Source organism: Coccinella septempunctata, chromosome X (assembly GCF_907165205.1).
Source record: "Coccinella septempunctata chromosome X, icCocSept1.1, whole genome shotgun sequence".
NCBI lineage: Eukaryota > Metazoa > Arthropoda > Insecta > Coleoptera > Coccinellidae > Coccinella > Coccinella septempunctata.
The window spans coordinates 4,823,208-4,841,832 of NC_058198.1; the positions used below are offsets into that span (position 1 = coordinate 4,823,208).

At 37.2% G+C, this 18,625-nt stretch overlaps 1 protein-coding gene across 4 annotated transcripts in view; it reads right to left on the bottom strand.

The window, feature by feature from the left end:
* The window catches only part of LOC123321698, a 125,229-nt gene that overhangs the window by 23,569 nt on the left and 83,035 nt on the right, over nt 1-18,625 (bottom strand). For all 4 annotated transcript variants that reach the window (XM_044909425.1, XM_044909426.1, XM_044909427.1 and 1 more), the window contains 9 exons: nt 12,752-12,952; nt 6,967-7,080; nt 5,708-6,441; nt 5,434-5,644; nt 4,999-5,204; nt 4,796-4,934; nt 4,396-4,713; nt 3,578-3,677; nt 996-1,177 (listed from right to left, as the gene is read on the bottom strand). In XM_044909425.1, the coding sequence (XP_044765360.1) occupies nt 996-1,177; nt 3,578-3,677; nt 4,396-4,713; nt 4,796-4,934; nt 4,999-5,204; nt 5,434-5,644; nt 5,708-6,441; nt 6,967-7,080; nt 12,752-12,952 (2,205 nt within the window). The remainder of the gene's footprint in view (nt 1-995; nt 1,178-3,577; nt 3,678-4,395; nt 4,714-4,795; nt 4,935-4,998; nt 5,205-5,433; nt 5,645-5,707; nt 6,442-6,966; nt 7,081-12,751; nt 12,953-18,625) is intronic.

Sequence of the window (18,625 nt, forward strand, 5' to 3'; positions counted from 1 at the left end):
TTTCATTATTTCGTGAAACATTTCACGAAAAAATTAGATACAAATCTCATCTGGGGTGCAGCTATTCCAAACCCTCATTTTGGGAGAATTCAGTGTAACACCGTCCAGGCAGTACAGTGACTATATAATGGGGAGTATATAGTCACTGTACCAGGCAGTAACCCTCGTCTCCATCCCACGGATGTGATGGAAACCAAGCATAAAGAACAATAGCACGGAAAGAAATTCCAGTCGGTTCAGTTTCCTGCACAGCAAATATTATCGGTTCTTTCAGCGCCATCCTACGGTTGACGAGCAGGACTAATTTCAGGATCGTAAGGCATGATTCTAAATCGATATTAATCTCCATTAAAACGTCATAGATGGCGCAGTGTCCACGAAGCCGAAAATGCTACTGAAAAGTGACATTACACCCTGCCATAAATACCAGAGATTCCTTTACTACCCGCCTTTAATTACTAAGCGTTAGTTATTTAAGATCCAGGCCTAAAAATCCGCAATGAAATGAATTTCATAATTACTGGAGCCAAAATCACTACTCTCCCTTTATGAGTATTGCAACTATCCACCCCTGTTTAAGATAGTTGCCAACCTCCCTTTTGCATTGGGAAGAAACGTCAGGCGGGAGTTTATTTTGTGATCATGGATTTGTTTACATTTGATACTTTCGTTTGCCGGCGAAACGCAGCGGTTTGAAGAAATTTTGCCCTTTTCGGAACTTTAAAATTAGTATAAATCGATAATTATACTTTATATGGCACGAAACAATTATCTCGGACTAAAGCTTCTCGTCAATTTATTGTATTGATTAAGAGTCTGAGAGTGAACGAAAGTCGTTTCTTAGTAATCAAACGTTATTATTTTACGGCCTGGAAACTTCAAATTCCGGAAAAAAAGCTCATTCAAGGGTGAATATAATTGAAAAATAAGTAGATTAAAAACCGCCACAAATTTGATGCATTTTACTTCAAAAAAAAATCAAATTAAGTACTTACCTCGTGCTTAACAACTTCCTTCTCGAGGTCGTCGACGTATCCCAAATGCAGAATACTGTCATCTTCGGGAACCACTATAGAACTCAGCGAATGTTTCAGCAGCAAGATATCCTTCTGAAGATTCCGGTATTCCTGCATTATCAAAACGCTTTGCTTCAAATCTATCCACAGATCCAGAAGTTCTGAAACAGAAAAAAAAATGCGGTGTAGGTGTTCATTTCAATATTTATCTACAAGATAACAGTCAGAACCTTAGACAGCGAGGCGTCGTACTGAACATTCAACAGTGACGATAAACGGGTTATTATTATAATGATCCGGTGTTTTATCTAATCATCCCTAGTGTTGATGATAAAATGACATGAATTTTTCGAATCGGAAACCGAACATGAGGAAAAGAAATTAGCTTGATGCACTGTATATTCAATCAAGTCATCCCTTTTGAACGATCACTTTCACTAACGAAGAGAAAAGTCAAGCTGTTTCAAGTTCATTACCTGAATATTTTGTTAAATAATCATAAACAGGTATAAGGAAGGATAATTCAAAATATTATTGCCTTAACTACCCAGAGAATTATCCGATTCTTCTGAATACCAAAACTCAACAACTCAAAAATAGAAGTGATCGAATGATGATATAACAATCCGAAATAACCTTTCCACTTATAAACAAAGTTAATGTTAATTATCTGAAACAGTTCGATTCGTTAACCTTGACATATGTCCTGGCACTCATTCAGGGATATATGTGATGTAATCCGTATATTCCCGAAAAAATCTTACCTTTCGTACGTACATGTTTACTTCAACACGGACACAGGAGAAAGACAAACTGAAACTACTGAACAGGTGTTTTGTTGTCGAGTCAGAGTATCTTATAAATCGAGTGGGTGAATAATAAGGAGCTGTTTCACATCACAAATACATCTGCGACAGTTTATTTGAAGGTTAGACCTAAATATATCACGTAGGTATTAATTTAGAATAGTCCGTATGGAACAGTGTTAAAGTTCAATGTAGTGGACATTTCAAATTCGATCAATGTTTTCATTGTCTTCGCCTATCTGACCTAATGTACATTTTAAGAATATCGCCGACAGAGAAATGTTACATTTTGTTGATTCACTCATTGAAAACGATATGGTATTGAATTTTTTCAAGAGATAATTTGAAGACTTACCAATTAACACTTTGTGTCCGGCATAAACCTTGCAGGAATTCTATTTGCAATTTGTTGCTCACATTTAATTGAAATTCTTATCTTATTTCGATGTCAATGAGAGAATTAAAACGGTGTTTTCATTCTCCTATCTTCAAAGATTCTGTATATCAAAGAAATTCTATGACCTTAAAGATAAATCGACCACATCTTTTCACTTTTTCTTATTCTAGCATACTTCTCTATATGAATAGATATATATTTACAGAAAATTTTGAATAGGAAGCAAAATAAATCATTTTGAGTGAAATCTTAAGAAAGGACATTCGATAATCTCTTGTGTTTGATTAAAAAATGTTTAGAAACAAATAATTCAATAACTCATGTTGCCGAATAGAAGCCTTTTGATTAACAGAGCCTTCGGACAGATTCATCTTTTTAAACGATTCGTAATAGCATGGAATTTCTTATGCCACCCAACAGAAGGTTCACGTGAAGCATGCAACTGGCATGGAACATTCACGAAGCAGTTCACACATTACGAATCGTTAAATATTACGAATCAGTCCAGACATCTCGTTGTTAATAGTAAAGGTATAAAGCCGTTCGAACGGGCTAAATAAGTATTAGTTAAGTCACGATAAGTCAAATGACGTATCGTTCTCATGTGAACTGACGAGATTTGCAATAACAAAATGGGTTACATGAGGGAAATTATTGTTTTTTATTATCATGTATTCTCTTGTAACCCCCTCTATCTTCGATACTGATTTGAAACAGAAAGTGTTATATTTGTTTTACTGAAAAATATCGATCTGAACATTCTGTTATTTCAAATTCTATGTCCGAGAAACTCCATAACTGTTTTTAGGATTCTGAAAATGTGTAAAGCATAAAGAAACTGAACTGAATAAGCTACTTATCATATGCTTCTAGTTAGTTGAAAACACTCTCAAACCTGGAAATATGTGTTAAGGGACTGAAGGTAAAAATAACATAAAGGCCAAATACTTGAGAAAGTTTTAATTACTTTCATGCAGTTATAAAAGAAAAAGGCAAAAAATATTACATTTCAAATAAATTTACAAATAAATACACCTAATAAAACGACCAAAGCAAAGAAATACGCCAAAAATGGCGTTTAAAAAAAATTAGAACAAAATCACAAGCCACTCTCAATCTCTTCATGCTGTTATTTAAATGAAAAAATAAGCAAAAGATGCCTTAATAAACATTTCCAGTCTCAAAATCATCACATCAGTATCTACATATTCATAGATAAAGGAGATTCTAAGTGGATTTATCTTTTCTCGAAAAAATCAATTTGAAAATAATATAAAATATAAGTTTGATGATCTTTTTCAGTAAGAAAATGAAGGAGGTCCAAGAGAATGATAAAATAGAAGCAAACCAACTCCTACCTGTTGCTGCTTTTTTGTCATCTCTTGACACAAAATCTCCCGAACGGTCGATGTGTTTTAGTAGATCTATATGGCGTTCACACGTTGCTAACATCTCACTCTGAAACAAAGTAAATACATTCAAGCAACCTGACTAATTCAGAAAACATGTGTTCAACACTGAGCTGGTTATTTCAGCGTCAACTTTTTCAATCTAGAATGTATTTTGTGACTCAGGAATAATTATTCACTAGGAATTGGAATATTCTATAAGGTTTCACAATTGAAATGATCAATCGAGTTATGTACTTCTATGAATCTTGAGATTTGAGGAATTTGGAACCAAAAAAAATGAAGAAACCGAAAGGGGTCCTAAAATTAGGGGATAGATTGTCAATAGATAATTCAGCGTTGAAAAAAGTTTATATTAACATTAGTCCTAGAAGGTGGTGATCTGAGAATGGATTTGCGCCAATTATTTTTAAACTCTTTATCTAAATCTGAAAAAACAAAAATTCCCAGGTCACCCAATCACTTCAATATTTCTGGATGCTCTGGAAAAAATCAAGGGTTGATTAGATACTATAGGATTCGAAATTTTTGGCATATTTTGGACTATTTGCTTTTTTCAACGCAGAATCTTCTATTAAAATTATATTCCCTAATTTCAGGATACCCTGACATAAAAAAATAAGCTGAATTTATTTGAATTCGGCATGAGTGAAATGATATATACTCGAAGCCTACGTAATTCTTCGTAGCGTGAGTGCGCATGCTTCATGGATGTTTTAGACGATAAATTTCACTGTGTGAACAGGCGCACTAAGGGATCCACTTACAATTTCGTTAGACTCCAAATATTGCCCGAGACCCAGCTGCACCTGCTGCTGATGTATCTCCTTCGTATAGTTCAACTGATCTCTTGACGAATTTATGAATTTCCTCAAGGACTCAGTATCACTGTCGGTATCGCACTGCTCTGCGTTATGACTTATCAAAGGCAAAGTTCGCCTTCGAAGGGTGGGCGAGAAGTCTGGATTTGTGGACCAGTCCGATTGGCTATCGATGAAGTTGCGATAGTCTTCACCAAACTCCAGAAGTCTTCTAGCTGCATCTGAATCGTGGGCCTCGCTGTAAGCTTCGGACAGGTATTTTTCCTGGAAAATCAATAGGTTAGGTTCACGATAACGATTGGAATTGTGACTGCTTTAGACTCTTATTCAAGAGGTTTATACTCACTTGATAACTGTCCCAAGCTTGTTCTGACAAAGAACTGGATTGTTCTTCTGCGGTATTCAAGCTGCTCTTTCCTGGACTAGAATCTCTTATGTCAGACGTGAGATAGTTTGTTTTAAGACCAACTTTGAACGTTGGCAGTCTGAAAGCAAGAATAAGAAAGTCAATAAACTTCAACAGATTAAATTATTGAGAATTTCTCGCACCTTTTATTGATGGAGTCATCCGTTTCAGCCCCGCTGGTTGTAGTGTCGTATTTACCGAAACTGTGTAGACTCATGGAGGGAGGATCACTAGATGTTTGACGCTCACTATTACCGTTCATTGCATTCGAACACCCTGAGTAGGAAGAAGACTTGAACAGCCTGTTGTTTAAACATCTTCCGTCAGATCTGCTGCACTGGTATTTGTGCTGCCGAAGAAGGGGAAATATTATTATACTAGTAATCAAAGTAATTAGTTCGCATTAATGCACACTAATGAGTTGAATTTCAAATGAATGATTAATCAACTCATTGATTTCTAATGTACTGATGAATAATCCGTAAATGCTATACTTAATATTCATTATTGAACCGATCTAGATTGTATCTAAGAAATTCAAGTTCAGTTTCATTGATTTATGAATAAATGTTACTCACAGTGCATTTCCTTTTCATTTTCAATCTCCTTCTTCGATTTGGCGAGGTCTTTTCCTCTGGCAAGATCGTGTTACTATCTTCTATTGTCGACGAGGTAGAATTGTTTCCTGCGACAGTCTGTGAACTGGAGGTCTGGTTAAAGTCTTCTATCTTCTTAGGTGTGATGTTGTGCAATGCCGATTCAGATGTTGAGTGCGAGAATTCGTCCATTCTGAAAGAACAAATGATTCGTGAGATTTCAGAATATATTTTGAGGATGGGCGAATCGACTTACCCATTTTTCGGTTCCAATTGTAGAATGCAAGAAACGCTCCATGGCCTGTTACCGTTGTACTTCCTTTGACGCATCGTAACTTTGGGAGTACTCTCGGAACTGTTCAACTCTGTGAAAGACGTATTGTGCGAATCGTAGTCGAGGTTTCCCTTGCAAGTGGCCGTGCTCTGATCGAAATCCTCGGATATCTGAGACTCCTTTTCCTCGTCCTCGCCACTAGCGTCACAGCTATCCTCGGGCCTCTTGTTCACCAGCCACTGTTTAACCCTGGACATTTTGTTGAACGCCTGCAACCTTCCAAGTTTCTTCGTTTGGTCGGGGCTGACCAACTCCTCCGCCTTCTGCACCAACCTCTTGATCGTTTCTTCGGATATCTTCTTGGGCGTCTCGACCAGGTTCTCGTTCGTATCCGTGCTGTCCAACTCTTTCTCCTCGTTCTTGTTGTAGACCCACTCGTCGTCCTCGGACGTTTCCTGGGCGCTCTCCTGGGCCATCGAAGCCTTCTCGACCTTATCCATGTCGGAGTCGGTGTCCGGATGTTTGAAATAGTAAGTCGCCAAATTCGGACCTTTCCGATTCGAATGGGTGAAATGATCGTCGGTTTCCGAGGTTTTCACTCTGCCATCCAGCGCGTCCAAGCCGTTTTGTTGAACGCCGTTGGGTAAGTCGTTAGCGTTCGTATTCATCGCTTCTTCCGGTGTTTTATTCACGTTGGCATTAAATTTTACAACATTCTGAAACAGATACGACATGGTTTAGAACACGGATATTCACACACTGCTCTATGCGATATCGGCACTTGAAATGCGTTATCAACGAATCAAAGTCTCCGTCCGAATGGGATGCACTGAAAATCGTCGTACGGTAGGAATTTTGAAGCGACCACCATGACCAAACAGCGAAGAATGGTTGGTCTTTTGTGAATACTTCGATCGACTCGGGTGTTATCTCATGAAGGTGCAAGAGTCTGGGAGAATACTTCCAGAGATTTTTATATGTTTTCATTAAATAGCGAATTTTGATCGACTGCAACCGACATGCCCAGAAAACGGATAACGATCTTGATGCTTTCTATCCCACAATTACACTCGAACATGAGAGGTACGATTTTTGAAAAATACCGCAATAAACTCCCATCGTAATTTTTCGCCCCAGAATGCGGAGTGAACATAAATTCACAGCGCGGTGATAGATTACATCAACCTAGATGCTTGTGTACGTTGGAGTGGAATCTTTCATCTGCGAAACTTAATGCTCACCTTATCTCTCGGATCTTTATTAGGATGCAGATATTCTCTGCTACTCAGTCGAGGATGTTTATTAACTGGCTCGAAGCTGAAGTCGCTGTCCGAGTCGGATGAGTAACTCTGATTCTGGAAGAAAAGGATATAATTTAATAACTACTTTCATTTCACCTGCAGTGGTTTTGCACGATCCCCCATGACTCAAATCTATTTTTATGCATGTCGAAGAATCAGTCATTCTTCTCAGGGAAAGTGCAGAGAAAATTGTATGATTTAATTCAAAGGTTTAACCCCACGTTCAACAATATGTCACGCTCATTACGACATGGCAAATCGCAGACAATACATCAATAAACGTAAGTTATGGTTAATGAATGTAGCCAGTTACCAGAAAACATCGTTGATTCTTCAAGCAATTCTCCACATTGTTCAGATCTGCACCCAAACTCGATGAGTCATCAATTTCAAAATAATGAGTTCCATGTGACATTTGAAGTTGCATTCAATGCTTCAAATAAAGGAGCTACATTCTATAGAACTAAACGGACTATCAAAGAATCTTAATCGTTGACCACGAATATCGTCAATTTAACTAAGGCAGATTGGGAATAAGGTTTTGAACACTGCTTCACCAACAAACTCCACAAGAAGCATGCAACGATAGGGGTGTTTTTGTGTATTTCTAATTCCATTGAAAGGGTTGAGTACATTTCCCGTGCCATTGGATGACGCATTTAATCTAAATTGTTTACCAGCAAAAGAAACCAATTTCATTGCATGATAAACATCGATTAGATAACGCTATTTGCATATTGTATTTCATCGGCCAGGTATTGCTTTCGAGGGGTTATCCGATGGAAAAACAACGGTCATCGGTGTCCCCTCATTCTGTACAATTAAACGAAAAACATTTTCCTGTTCAACAACAGTAACATCAAGTGTTCCATGGCAATTTAGCTAGGAAACCGGAAACCCATTCAGTCGAAATGGCACTACGCCTTAGCTCGACAAGAGAGCCTATAATTATGAACCACCAATGACTAGAGTTCCACTGTTGTACCATTTGCACCGTGTCGATTTACCCCCACAAAGGATAACGGCCATATGATTAACAGCATTTTTCTGAGGTCGTTGAATTGCAGCCATTTCGAGAACGACGATTCCACTGAATCAAAAATAATTAGAATTGAGTTTCAAATTCTGACAATAATGGTGCCGTACTAGTCTTCTGTTACAGAACGTTCGGAACCAAACCTGAACTTCTAATTTCAAAGAAAATTGTGAAAACTTCAGGGGAATTACATATTTTTTCACTGCCTGTTTCCAAAGGGTCATTTTGTGAAATAATGAAACAAAATCTATCCATGCAACTGAGTAAATTAGTACGGCAGAGGTTTGGTACTTAATTTTCCATTCAGTATCGTGCATACAAAAGATTGGAGTTGACGCGGGTAATATTTCTTTGTTTCTTCTATCGCTAACAGCTCTTACATATTTATTCTTTGACGATCCTCATCCGAAATCGTGCCAATCAAAAAATTGGACATATTAATCTGAATACCTGATCTATTCGACCTTGTTCTCATCTCATGGTTAATTTAATGACTAACAATTATTAGTTCAGTCGGAACAACGTGTTCACGATTCGAAGAAAATGAGAATCATTAAAATACGAAAGTACAGCCTAATGCGCAGATTTTAGGTTACTGAAGTTGTACCACGACAATATAAAACAGTGAGAATTCTCAATACAGTTGAAAAAAAATTTCGAGCAGTTGACCCATAAACGAATGATGATAATTTGGGTACCTACATCGAGCATAAATTCAATTATATAAGTTTCTTATTTCTGTTGTAAATACTCCTGTTGAATAACGTTGATTCGAAGGTATGATGATTTTATCAATCCAGCTCACGAAATCTGAAAGTTTCCGAGGATTTTCCCGATTTACTGAGTGTGGAAAAACTCAAATTTAGTCAATTAAAAATATATAACAAATTAAAAATGTATTACCATCCGAAAAGTTTTTTCTGGGCGAAAGAAGTGTTGTACTCACTACGAATTGTTCAAGCAACTAATCAGGAAAGTTTATAGCTTTCGATGCGCAACTGAATGATGCAGGAGGATCACAACTTTCATGGAAAATACGCGAAAATCAATAGATAAGACCCCTGTTATTACAATTGGCTCATCATGTCAAGTAACTTATTCGTTTTAATTGAATCTACATTTACGAAAAAAAGCTCAGCAAATTGCACAAAAAACTAATATGAATTTTTTGTTGAAACTGCTCAACATCAATTCCTGCTACTTGGTTTCGTAGACCGAAAAAAGTTAGCAGAAAATGGAATTAATTCGATCAAAACTCACGCAGTGAACAGGAGAGTGTACAAACGCAGTAATGGCAATAAAAATGCAGAACACAACTCCGAACATAATTTCTGAAATGTTTCATCAGCGCACCGGAAGTGAGCCTAAAAACCTTCCATACAACGTCTTTAATATCCTTTAATAATGCTCGGTGACGGCTAAAAATAACAGTATTGTTGTGGGCAAAAGGTCGATGTTAACTTCTCATTTCCATCTGCTAAACCGCTGTGAATCGTCGTGCTCTGAACGTGACTCAGAGAAGTTTACAGGTTATACCAGACATAGAGAGTGACATAAGAAATATTAGAGGGAGGACATAACATATGGATCATTCAAGAAAAAATATAGAAAAATCTGTCTGTTTTTCTGTAGAAGATTAACTATCGCAAATTCCTCTTGGTCATTGCAAAATCGCATTTTCCGAAATGTGGCATGAACGGAAGATCATTGTTTGAACGCAATTGAAAGGGAAACAAGCCTTTTTCACGCAATCCAACACCGATACCGATCTGTGGCGTGCAAACAAATCGTACAACGGGAGAGGATGTTGATTTTCAATTCCGCATGGATTTCAGAGGCAACAAATTTATGTTTGAACATCCGGTTTGCCAACAAGAGGAATACGGTGGAACGACCTCGAATTCACTTATTCGAAGACCACAGTTTCATTACGTTATGTTTATTTTCATTGTAATCATCTTTCTGGCCCATAACTACATGCCATATGCTAGGTTTCAATGCTTTCAGCCTGTGGAAACCAACCATTCATAACTCCAGTGAAATGACGTCAAGATAAGCGTTCATTTCGAGCACTCCTTCATTATGAGAAGGAAAAAATTTGACATATGAAAAGTTTAAAAAATGATGCCAATAAATTAATGACTGAAGCAAAATTTTGTGTTTAATTTCTATAAAGATTTATTATTCATTCTGTTATGTAGCAGTCCTAGTATTCCTTCCCAGATTTCTCCAAAAAACAAGAATGACATAACACACAGTCATAGAACAAATATAACATCCATCACTTACGTAAACTGCTCTAATTCCCGTCAATTTGAATAAAACCGTAATTTAAACAATGAATGTTCTGAGGAGTTAATCTATGAAAGTGCTCTATACGTCAAGATTCAGATCTAAAAGAGGTGAAAGCATGTTATTTTACTTCGAAGCCTGAAAACCTAAGGGCATTAAACCGAAAAAAAAGATATACATCGTTTACGTTTTCGCTCAATAATTTCCTATAGAAATTACTGTGTTCATCGCCGTGGAAAGGGACAATTTTAAGAAAATAATCTCAAATTGAAAACTGGTGGTTGCTGGATGGCAAGGGTTTGGTGCAAGTCTTGAAAATATTCAAAGGTAAAGAGACTTTATTTTTGAATATTTGCCATCTAGCAACCACCAGTTTCAATTCAAACTGAACGAAGAAAAAATGTAACCCAAAAGAAGGCGAATTGGAAGTTTCCTAGCCAACATCGCTTAATTCATGGATACAATAGTTATTTCCGTATTATCAGTCATATATCAATCCATTTCCTCCTCAGTAATTTCCAATAACTATCGAACAGACAGCTGTAATTCAAACCAGCACTTTTTATTGATAATTTCAGCATTTACTAATGACATGAGCGAAATGAAAGAGGTGGTCGCAATCCTTATAACTAGCTGTTAGGTCGAGAATATTGAATGGTGTTCATTAAGGTCTTGGAACTGATTATTGTTACACCCACGCATGTTCCCGCTGAACTTAATAACGTATCAAGAATCGATTTCGATGTAAATGTACTTAAGAATAAACGTAAGAAAGCAAGTAATGGTTGCAATTTTGAAATAATAACATTCCGATTAGGCGAGGTATCATTTCAACTTCCAGCTCCTTCAAATGGGTTGAAAAATCCATATGGGCGCTCGATTGAAAATTAATTAAATGGGATATTTTGATATGTACCACCATAATGATACCAGTTCATGCTCTAACAGTGAGAATAATTGAAGTATCCAGTTCTGGCAGCAGAACTTTCTCATATAAAGGATTAATTCGATTTCGCATCCATAAACGTCAAATATGACCCGAAGAAACTGAAAAGGAAATCAATATTCTGCAAGAGTTCACGTACTCTTGCTAATGGTTGTATGCCAACATACTATAAAGATATGGTAATTTATATTTGAAAGCTCGTAGAACTTATTGTTCTCCTTTAAAATATCACGAACAGTTATCCATAGACCACAATTGAACGACTGCCTACTCATTATTCAAATTTCTCTTCATGCATTTCAAAATATGAACAACGAAAGCAAAAAGTGATAGATCAATGTCACAAACGAAGTAGGATTCTCTGTGAATCCAATTGATCAAAGAACTGCTTTTTTCATAAACGTCGTCATCAATCATCAAACTCTTCAAAGTCACTGACAGGATTTTTTGGGAAAATTTGGAAGATCCCTTGAAATAGTAATTGACATAGTCTATACGTAATCCGATTTCAGATAGTAGAAATTCTCAACATCTAAGGTCGTTTTATATAATCCAATCGATAGTATTTTGTTTTGTGCTTAAATTATCCCGAATCTGAAATCAAGAGCCGACACATAACAGACAGCTCATGGTTTCAGATAGCATCTATCAATAATTATCCAATTACATTGCGATTCCTTGCCGGTATATGCAAATAACTTTGAGGAAACAACTTCGAAACTCATGATTTGTCCCAGCTAGTTAGACAATATATTCGAGAAAGTTTAACTCGAGGATGAATCTGATAAACCCCACCGTTCAACATTTTTCGAATTTGTGACAAACGATCCAAGATCTTAGAGCTCATACGGAATAACAAGTAAGACTTTATGAGGAAATGACTCACTTAAACATCTCGACGTAACTTTCGAAGGGTCCTTCCTTATAAATCTTTCGAGGCAAGATACATGGAAACTTTCACGAAACTTGATGTGACACTCCAAATGCACTCTTGGGAAAAATTCGTACTTTCTTACCACAACCTCCTTTTATTTTATACCCACAGAATGTATTCTTTCCGACAGCCTGATCATCAAGCCGTCATAATCGCAAAACGCAACAAAGATTCGTTATTCTCGAAATCGAAATTCTTCAAAAAGAGTATATCGTTAAAGAAAGCTGGAGTGATATTTACAAGAGAGCAATTTTCATTTCATCGATTTTTCTTTAATATTTTGAAATCTACACGTCCCAAAATCAGAATAGGTACATTTCTTGAGCTCGTGAATGGGAGTGAGTGAGATTGCAGTCATTATCAAACTGTGGACGAATTGTGCTCGACGAAATTGAGTACTTTCATTCGACACTTCGAAGAATTCAATTAAATCACTGACAGCACATAATATTTCGAGCTGTCCGGTTTTCTCTTAAAACTGGAATAAGGGGCACGAGTACCGAACGATGGGACTAACCTTGTTGTGTTCAAGACCTGTCAGCGTTTCTAGGTAGCATTGCCATTCCAGCGAGCTGAGGAAAAGAAGGTGCCATCTCCGTTCTAATCCGTTTGCTATACGACGAACATTTGCTCTGTTGCAACTTGCGTCAGACTTCTTGCACAGCTTGACGACAGAACCCACTATTTTGCCGTGATTTTCGATGTCACGGTGAAGCACCTGGAAGGAAAATAAAAAAGAAGTTAGTCTCGAGGAGTTCACGTAACAAAAACAAAACAAAACGAAAAATCAATGAACCAAAGTGGACGTATGCCGGACCATCAACGTAATGGACAGCACCTGCCCGAGCAGATGGTCCTTGGCGCAAGAACTGGTTCACAATTTGGAGGAAAGCATGATTTATTGCGAGCTACATGGTTGTGACTCTACTATTACCATTTAATCGTCAACCTCAACAGATACAAGGGATCCCAATGGATCCTGTGTACTGTTTCAGATTAAGACGGTATTGTATGGGTTTATATCTAGCATCCACAAATAAATGGAGTGGTAAATTCAGAAAGTCCTACAGCAGTAGGGGAGTAATCTATCTTCCGATACAAATCCCTTATTGAAAAATACATAAGGTAGATTTGATTCGAGTTTCTCTCTAATGAAAATTGATAGGTCGTTAGAATTTTGTGAATTGATAAGCTACGAAGGATGGAACAACCTGAATTTTAACTATCTTACTAATTTTGGAATGGGAAAGAGTTGACGGTGACTGAAAAGAGTGGAAGAATTTTCCTACTCATTCCTTTTTTTTGGTACCCAAATCAGAATTCAACCTCTATTTCAACCAAGTGAACAAATATCCTTATGTATGTCACATTGAACTATATGCAATACGGAACAGCAATCAACCTCCGTAACATTTTCTAAGCGTTTAACATGTGTCTAATTGCTATAATTGTGTTTGTGACCCTATATGTTAATTCACTTTGAGGACTGAAGCCATGGGACCAGCGGCATAGAGACGAAGACCAATTTATTCAACGTTATCGTATGTACATTACCAATAATGAGATCCTTCCCTCCACTTCCGATAAAGAAATTAAGATGCAGATGAGAAAGTCAAATTTACTATTGAGTGAACGTGAGTTTTCACATGAAATCTGAGGTGTGGCGCGCGGTGCAATCGGTCAGTGCACAGATCGCATAAAATATATGGACTAGAAATTATTGTCATTTATATATAAACACGAATACAGTAATCAGCAAGTCATGCGCGAGAGATCACTTTCTGTCAGGCTAATAGAAAATCGATGTTATGTATCATCCGAGCATGCTTCAGCAGTTTCTCCATCATTAGCTCCAGCAGAAATAGCATTTCCGATTGATGCTGAGAGCCTAGCGCTCAGATCAATATATTTATCGAACTCACGTGGCTGAGTAATCACTGATTCCACCTCAAGAAAAATACTGGTGAAATCACTCTGAAATCAGAGCAATATTGGCTATCACCAAGTTCGAGGTCTCTATTCGATATATCATCAATCGAGGAAACTACTGAACTAAAGAAACTGTATCACATGAATGTATTCCACTAGGTACACGTTTTTCTCTGTAAAAATAGCTTCTTCCGCCTTATAGGACTAATAAAGAAGCTATTGTAAAAGAAAAACGTGTGTAGTGGTAAAAAACTTCACTCATACTAGAGAATATCATATTTGGTTTCTTCAGTTCGACAATTTTAACACACAAAAATCTGAAGAAAAATCCACATATGAACTGTAAATATAATAATTGATCGACGTTTCCAGAAGACGTTCTCCCTCTGAACCTCAGTAAAAAACGTATTCATTTTAGTTCCACGTGTCCACAATAGCATCCGTGCAGAGAGTTAATCATGCGAGTACCCTCTTTGTCGAAAACTAATACGAATATATTTAAGCTTTTTAGGCAAAGTTCTTTTTAAAAGACCAATTATTGCCTCGCGTTCAATCGTGATGTTTGCAAACCTGTTTTCCAACAACTGTTCTCGAAATATTTCTTGGAAGCAGGCAGTGAAAGAGCCAGTCATGCTCCTCGGTAACATTTGACGTTAATTTAAACATCTCGATTAGAACCAAGTACGTAAGAAATCCAGGGAGTTTGGCTTGAAACTGATATTGTCCATTTCGATGGATATTCGAGCAATTTCAGACAATAACGGAAAATTTAATCGACTCATAATTATACTAGAATAAGGTTGGATTGAATTACTTTTCGGTGTCAAATTTTGAATGGACGATATAGCTTGTCTTTCATCGATTCGGTTCTACAGTTGAAACTGTAATCCAATTTTCTGTAATTCGATATATTCTCGCGATGATGAAAAAGATGATCTTTCGAAGACAAACAGTCTGAAATTTCAGATCTTCCCATGAATGTCCGTACTTGACCTAAGGATGGAGTTATATTTACATTGAATGTATTAAAATTAGAATATCTCTGTTGACTGACCGATATTTATATATCGTCCAACACCAAGTGTATTTCGAAAAATTTGGAAGGACTGGTTGGGAGACTTATTTTGATTCAATTACGTTCCTCTCAATTAGTGACCAATTACTTATTAAGGGATAATCCAAAGTTATCTTCTTAAACTGCTTGAATATCATCAAGCGCCTTGCCCCAAGGACGTTGAAAACACGTTGTAACACGCTGTGTTTCAATTATAAAACGCTGCAAATTCTACAAAGAGATTTCTGGTTTCTAGAATCATGGAATAATATACGTTCAACTTTAACTATAGTTTCGACACTGCACTAGATTAACGTGCTTCACACATCATGCAAATTTGGAATCTGAAAATGAGCCAACCGGATTGAAAAGCTAGATGCAACCCAATAACTTTTATCAAATTTCAACACGATAGAATTTGAAGACACCAGGGAAAGAACGTTCAAAATTTGCGTTTTTTCCATTGCTTTCTGTTTTGTGTTCGACTGGAGGAAAATTGAGCAAGATATTTCAAAATTTTGCCCTGTTCCTAGAGCCTAATATCGAACCACAAGAACATTCTGAAGAAAGCAGATTGATATTTTCACGTCAACTAGCTTGAAAAATAATTCGAAAGGTTAGTAATTAAAATAGCATTCGAAATGACAATGAAAAGTGTACAGCTTCTGTTCAACAGCTGTTGCAATTAAAACATTACTGCAATCCCAGTCTGGAAATGTGGAATTGTTCCTTAATTAATACCGATTAACTTCAATTAAATATGAGATATAACATTTGGCAGACATTTGTTTCAACGAATGAACCCCTTGAGTGAAAGCATCTTGGACACCTGAGAGAATGGAAATGAAGGAGAACTTACTTCAGCATCCAGTTTGTGCTAATTTCCGAGAGAGCTAGTCCAGGAAACCTTCGATAACCCAAAACACAACACAAACTGAACAAACATACACATCTGCAGGGAGAATCGAAGAACACCTGAGAGAAACGTGCGATGATTCACCACCGCTGAATATTCACTCAACTGAACGCCGTCCAGATATCAAGCGCACCGAAAATATTCATTCAACATCGAAATCAGGGGAAGGAAACAAACAGAACATCAAACGAATTCGGATATCCTGTTCACCATTCGACGTCGATACGTTGACAGACGTTATGACGACGCTTTTAATATAAAAGGAAAAGACTGAAAACGTCGCGATCGTAGGTAGAGACCAGCTGAGGAGCGCAGAAACTGGTCGAGGTCTGTGTTGGTGTGGTGAAAAGTTGAAATATTGTGCATTCGGAACGAACCGGCGACATTTCGAAATGCTGGCTCGGGCGACGGCTACACAAAGACGAGAATCTCAAGGATGAAGAGAGTTCCACAAAAACGGAGCTTCCGAAAATTTCAGGATATTGTTCATTCCAATTCTCTGTACTTTTTCCAATAATCTCGAAAAGCAGTATCATAAGATACTTCTGAATATAGAATGTGAACCAGGTGACAAAATTCACATCTGAAGATGAAAGCAACGAAACGCGTGAGAACTTTCAACGGTTAGGGATAAGCGGTACTCTCCTGAGAAACGACCATGTTGGTGGCTTTTTCTAATCCTCAGCTACTGTGAGGATTATACATAGTTTATCACCTTCAATATCAATCAAAAGTTTTTCACTCATCATTAGAGTTGAGAGGCTCCTACTTGCCCATTTTTTGTGACCACTTCCAGACACTTTATTGCAGTGATTTGTTGAATCATTGAGTGAATGTTCCATATAATACACGGTAGGCTAGCTATTGCTGGCACGTTTTGCATTAACATAACATTACTTTTCTTCAACATGAGCTTGATAAACTTCCAATCACTTCTTCAGACCTCCATCCTGTGCTAAGCGTTAAAAAAGTGTACCTGGTTCTTCCAGTACGAATTTTGCCTGCCACTACGTGATTGAACAGCTTAGTCGTTAAAACATTATTCTACCTTTGTTGCGTCACCAAACTTGGTGTCTTTTGTTTGTGAAATCATGTAATTATCAGTTCCAACTACTGTAGATGATGGAAGTTTCGAATGGTTGCCTCTAACCCACGTGAAGACCAAGCGGAATGGTCTGATAATTCAAGGTCTTCAAGCAAGTCTTTCCATAAAATTTCCACAACGATTCCTGCGTTTGGGGATGTTAAATTAATGACAACTCCTATCATATCAACAGAGATTTCTTTCTATAGAGTATTAGATCATCTGTTGTTCTTGAGAAAAATTTTCATCAAATTTTATTGCTACAGTGGCAACTATTTCACAAGTTAATTTCAGCAATTAGCAAATCCGCCAATATAAAATAGTAGATTTTGAATTCCCCCAGTTGGTAAAAACCAATACAATGGAATTCCGTGAAATCGTTGGGATTTTGTCTAACTGATGTCGTAACATTGTTTTGCAAACATTAATTAAAGTTGCAATCAGGCAAGAGACATCAGTGGGCCAAGAAATTGGAATTTGTACTGCGGTAAGATGCGATGAGAACAAATCTTTTTCTCATATCTGAATTGCATTCAAATTGTCCACTCGTCAACGTTAATGAGTTAATTTCGCAATTTTAGGAAAATAAAAAGTCGTGTTCTATGCTAGTTAGCGGAAAAACACCTTTTTTTTTGTTTCCTTGAAATCAACGAGTCTCCAAAGGCGAACCATCAAAATTTCTTTGAAATTTTCACGAGCTCGATACCGAAAGTTGATCATTGTAAATAATGAACCAAAATTATAGGCCGAGTAGTCTCCTGAAATTTCTAGGACACGGTGCCATTCAATCGTTTTGTATAGAAACCACGTAATGAAATTAACGTGGAGGTTATCAGATGATGGCGCCAAAAAATTCTTCGGGTAAGTGGGTAACCTCATTTCGTCACTTCCTATATATCTTATTTCTTTCATCTCGACATCGGCCGGTTGTTTCCAACAGGCCCCCATAGCTCGACGAGAAATTATCTAGGGTATTAGGTTTTTTAATTACTCCCGTTTGTGGTCAACATATTCGTGAGTTAGAATTTTCAAGCCTAATTAACTCCAACAATGGGGCTACGTCATACGTTCAATCAACTTCATCTGAACTGGTATTTTAAGTTCATCTGGCTAATTCAGGCTATTCAAATCAGAATTGCCATGGGTTGCTCTCGATTATGTGGGTATCTAGTTCTCACAAATTAACGACGATTCTTCATCCAGATTCAGAACGAGGTGGGATGGCATTATGTAACTTCAAAGGTTTTCTATAGTTAGCAGCGAATCAACCGGAAGAAGTGACCAGTAAAGAACATAGAGACTTGTAAAAACAGAAAACTCTACAGTTCTGGAACATTGATACTAATCGATAGGATGAGAACTTTGTACCATACTTTTAACGAAACATAAAAACTCTAAAATTTGAAGA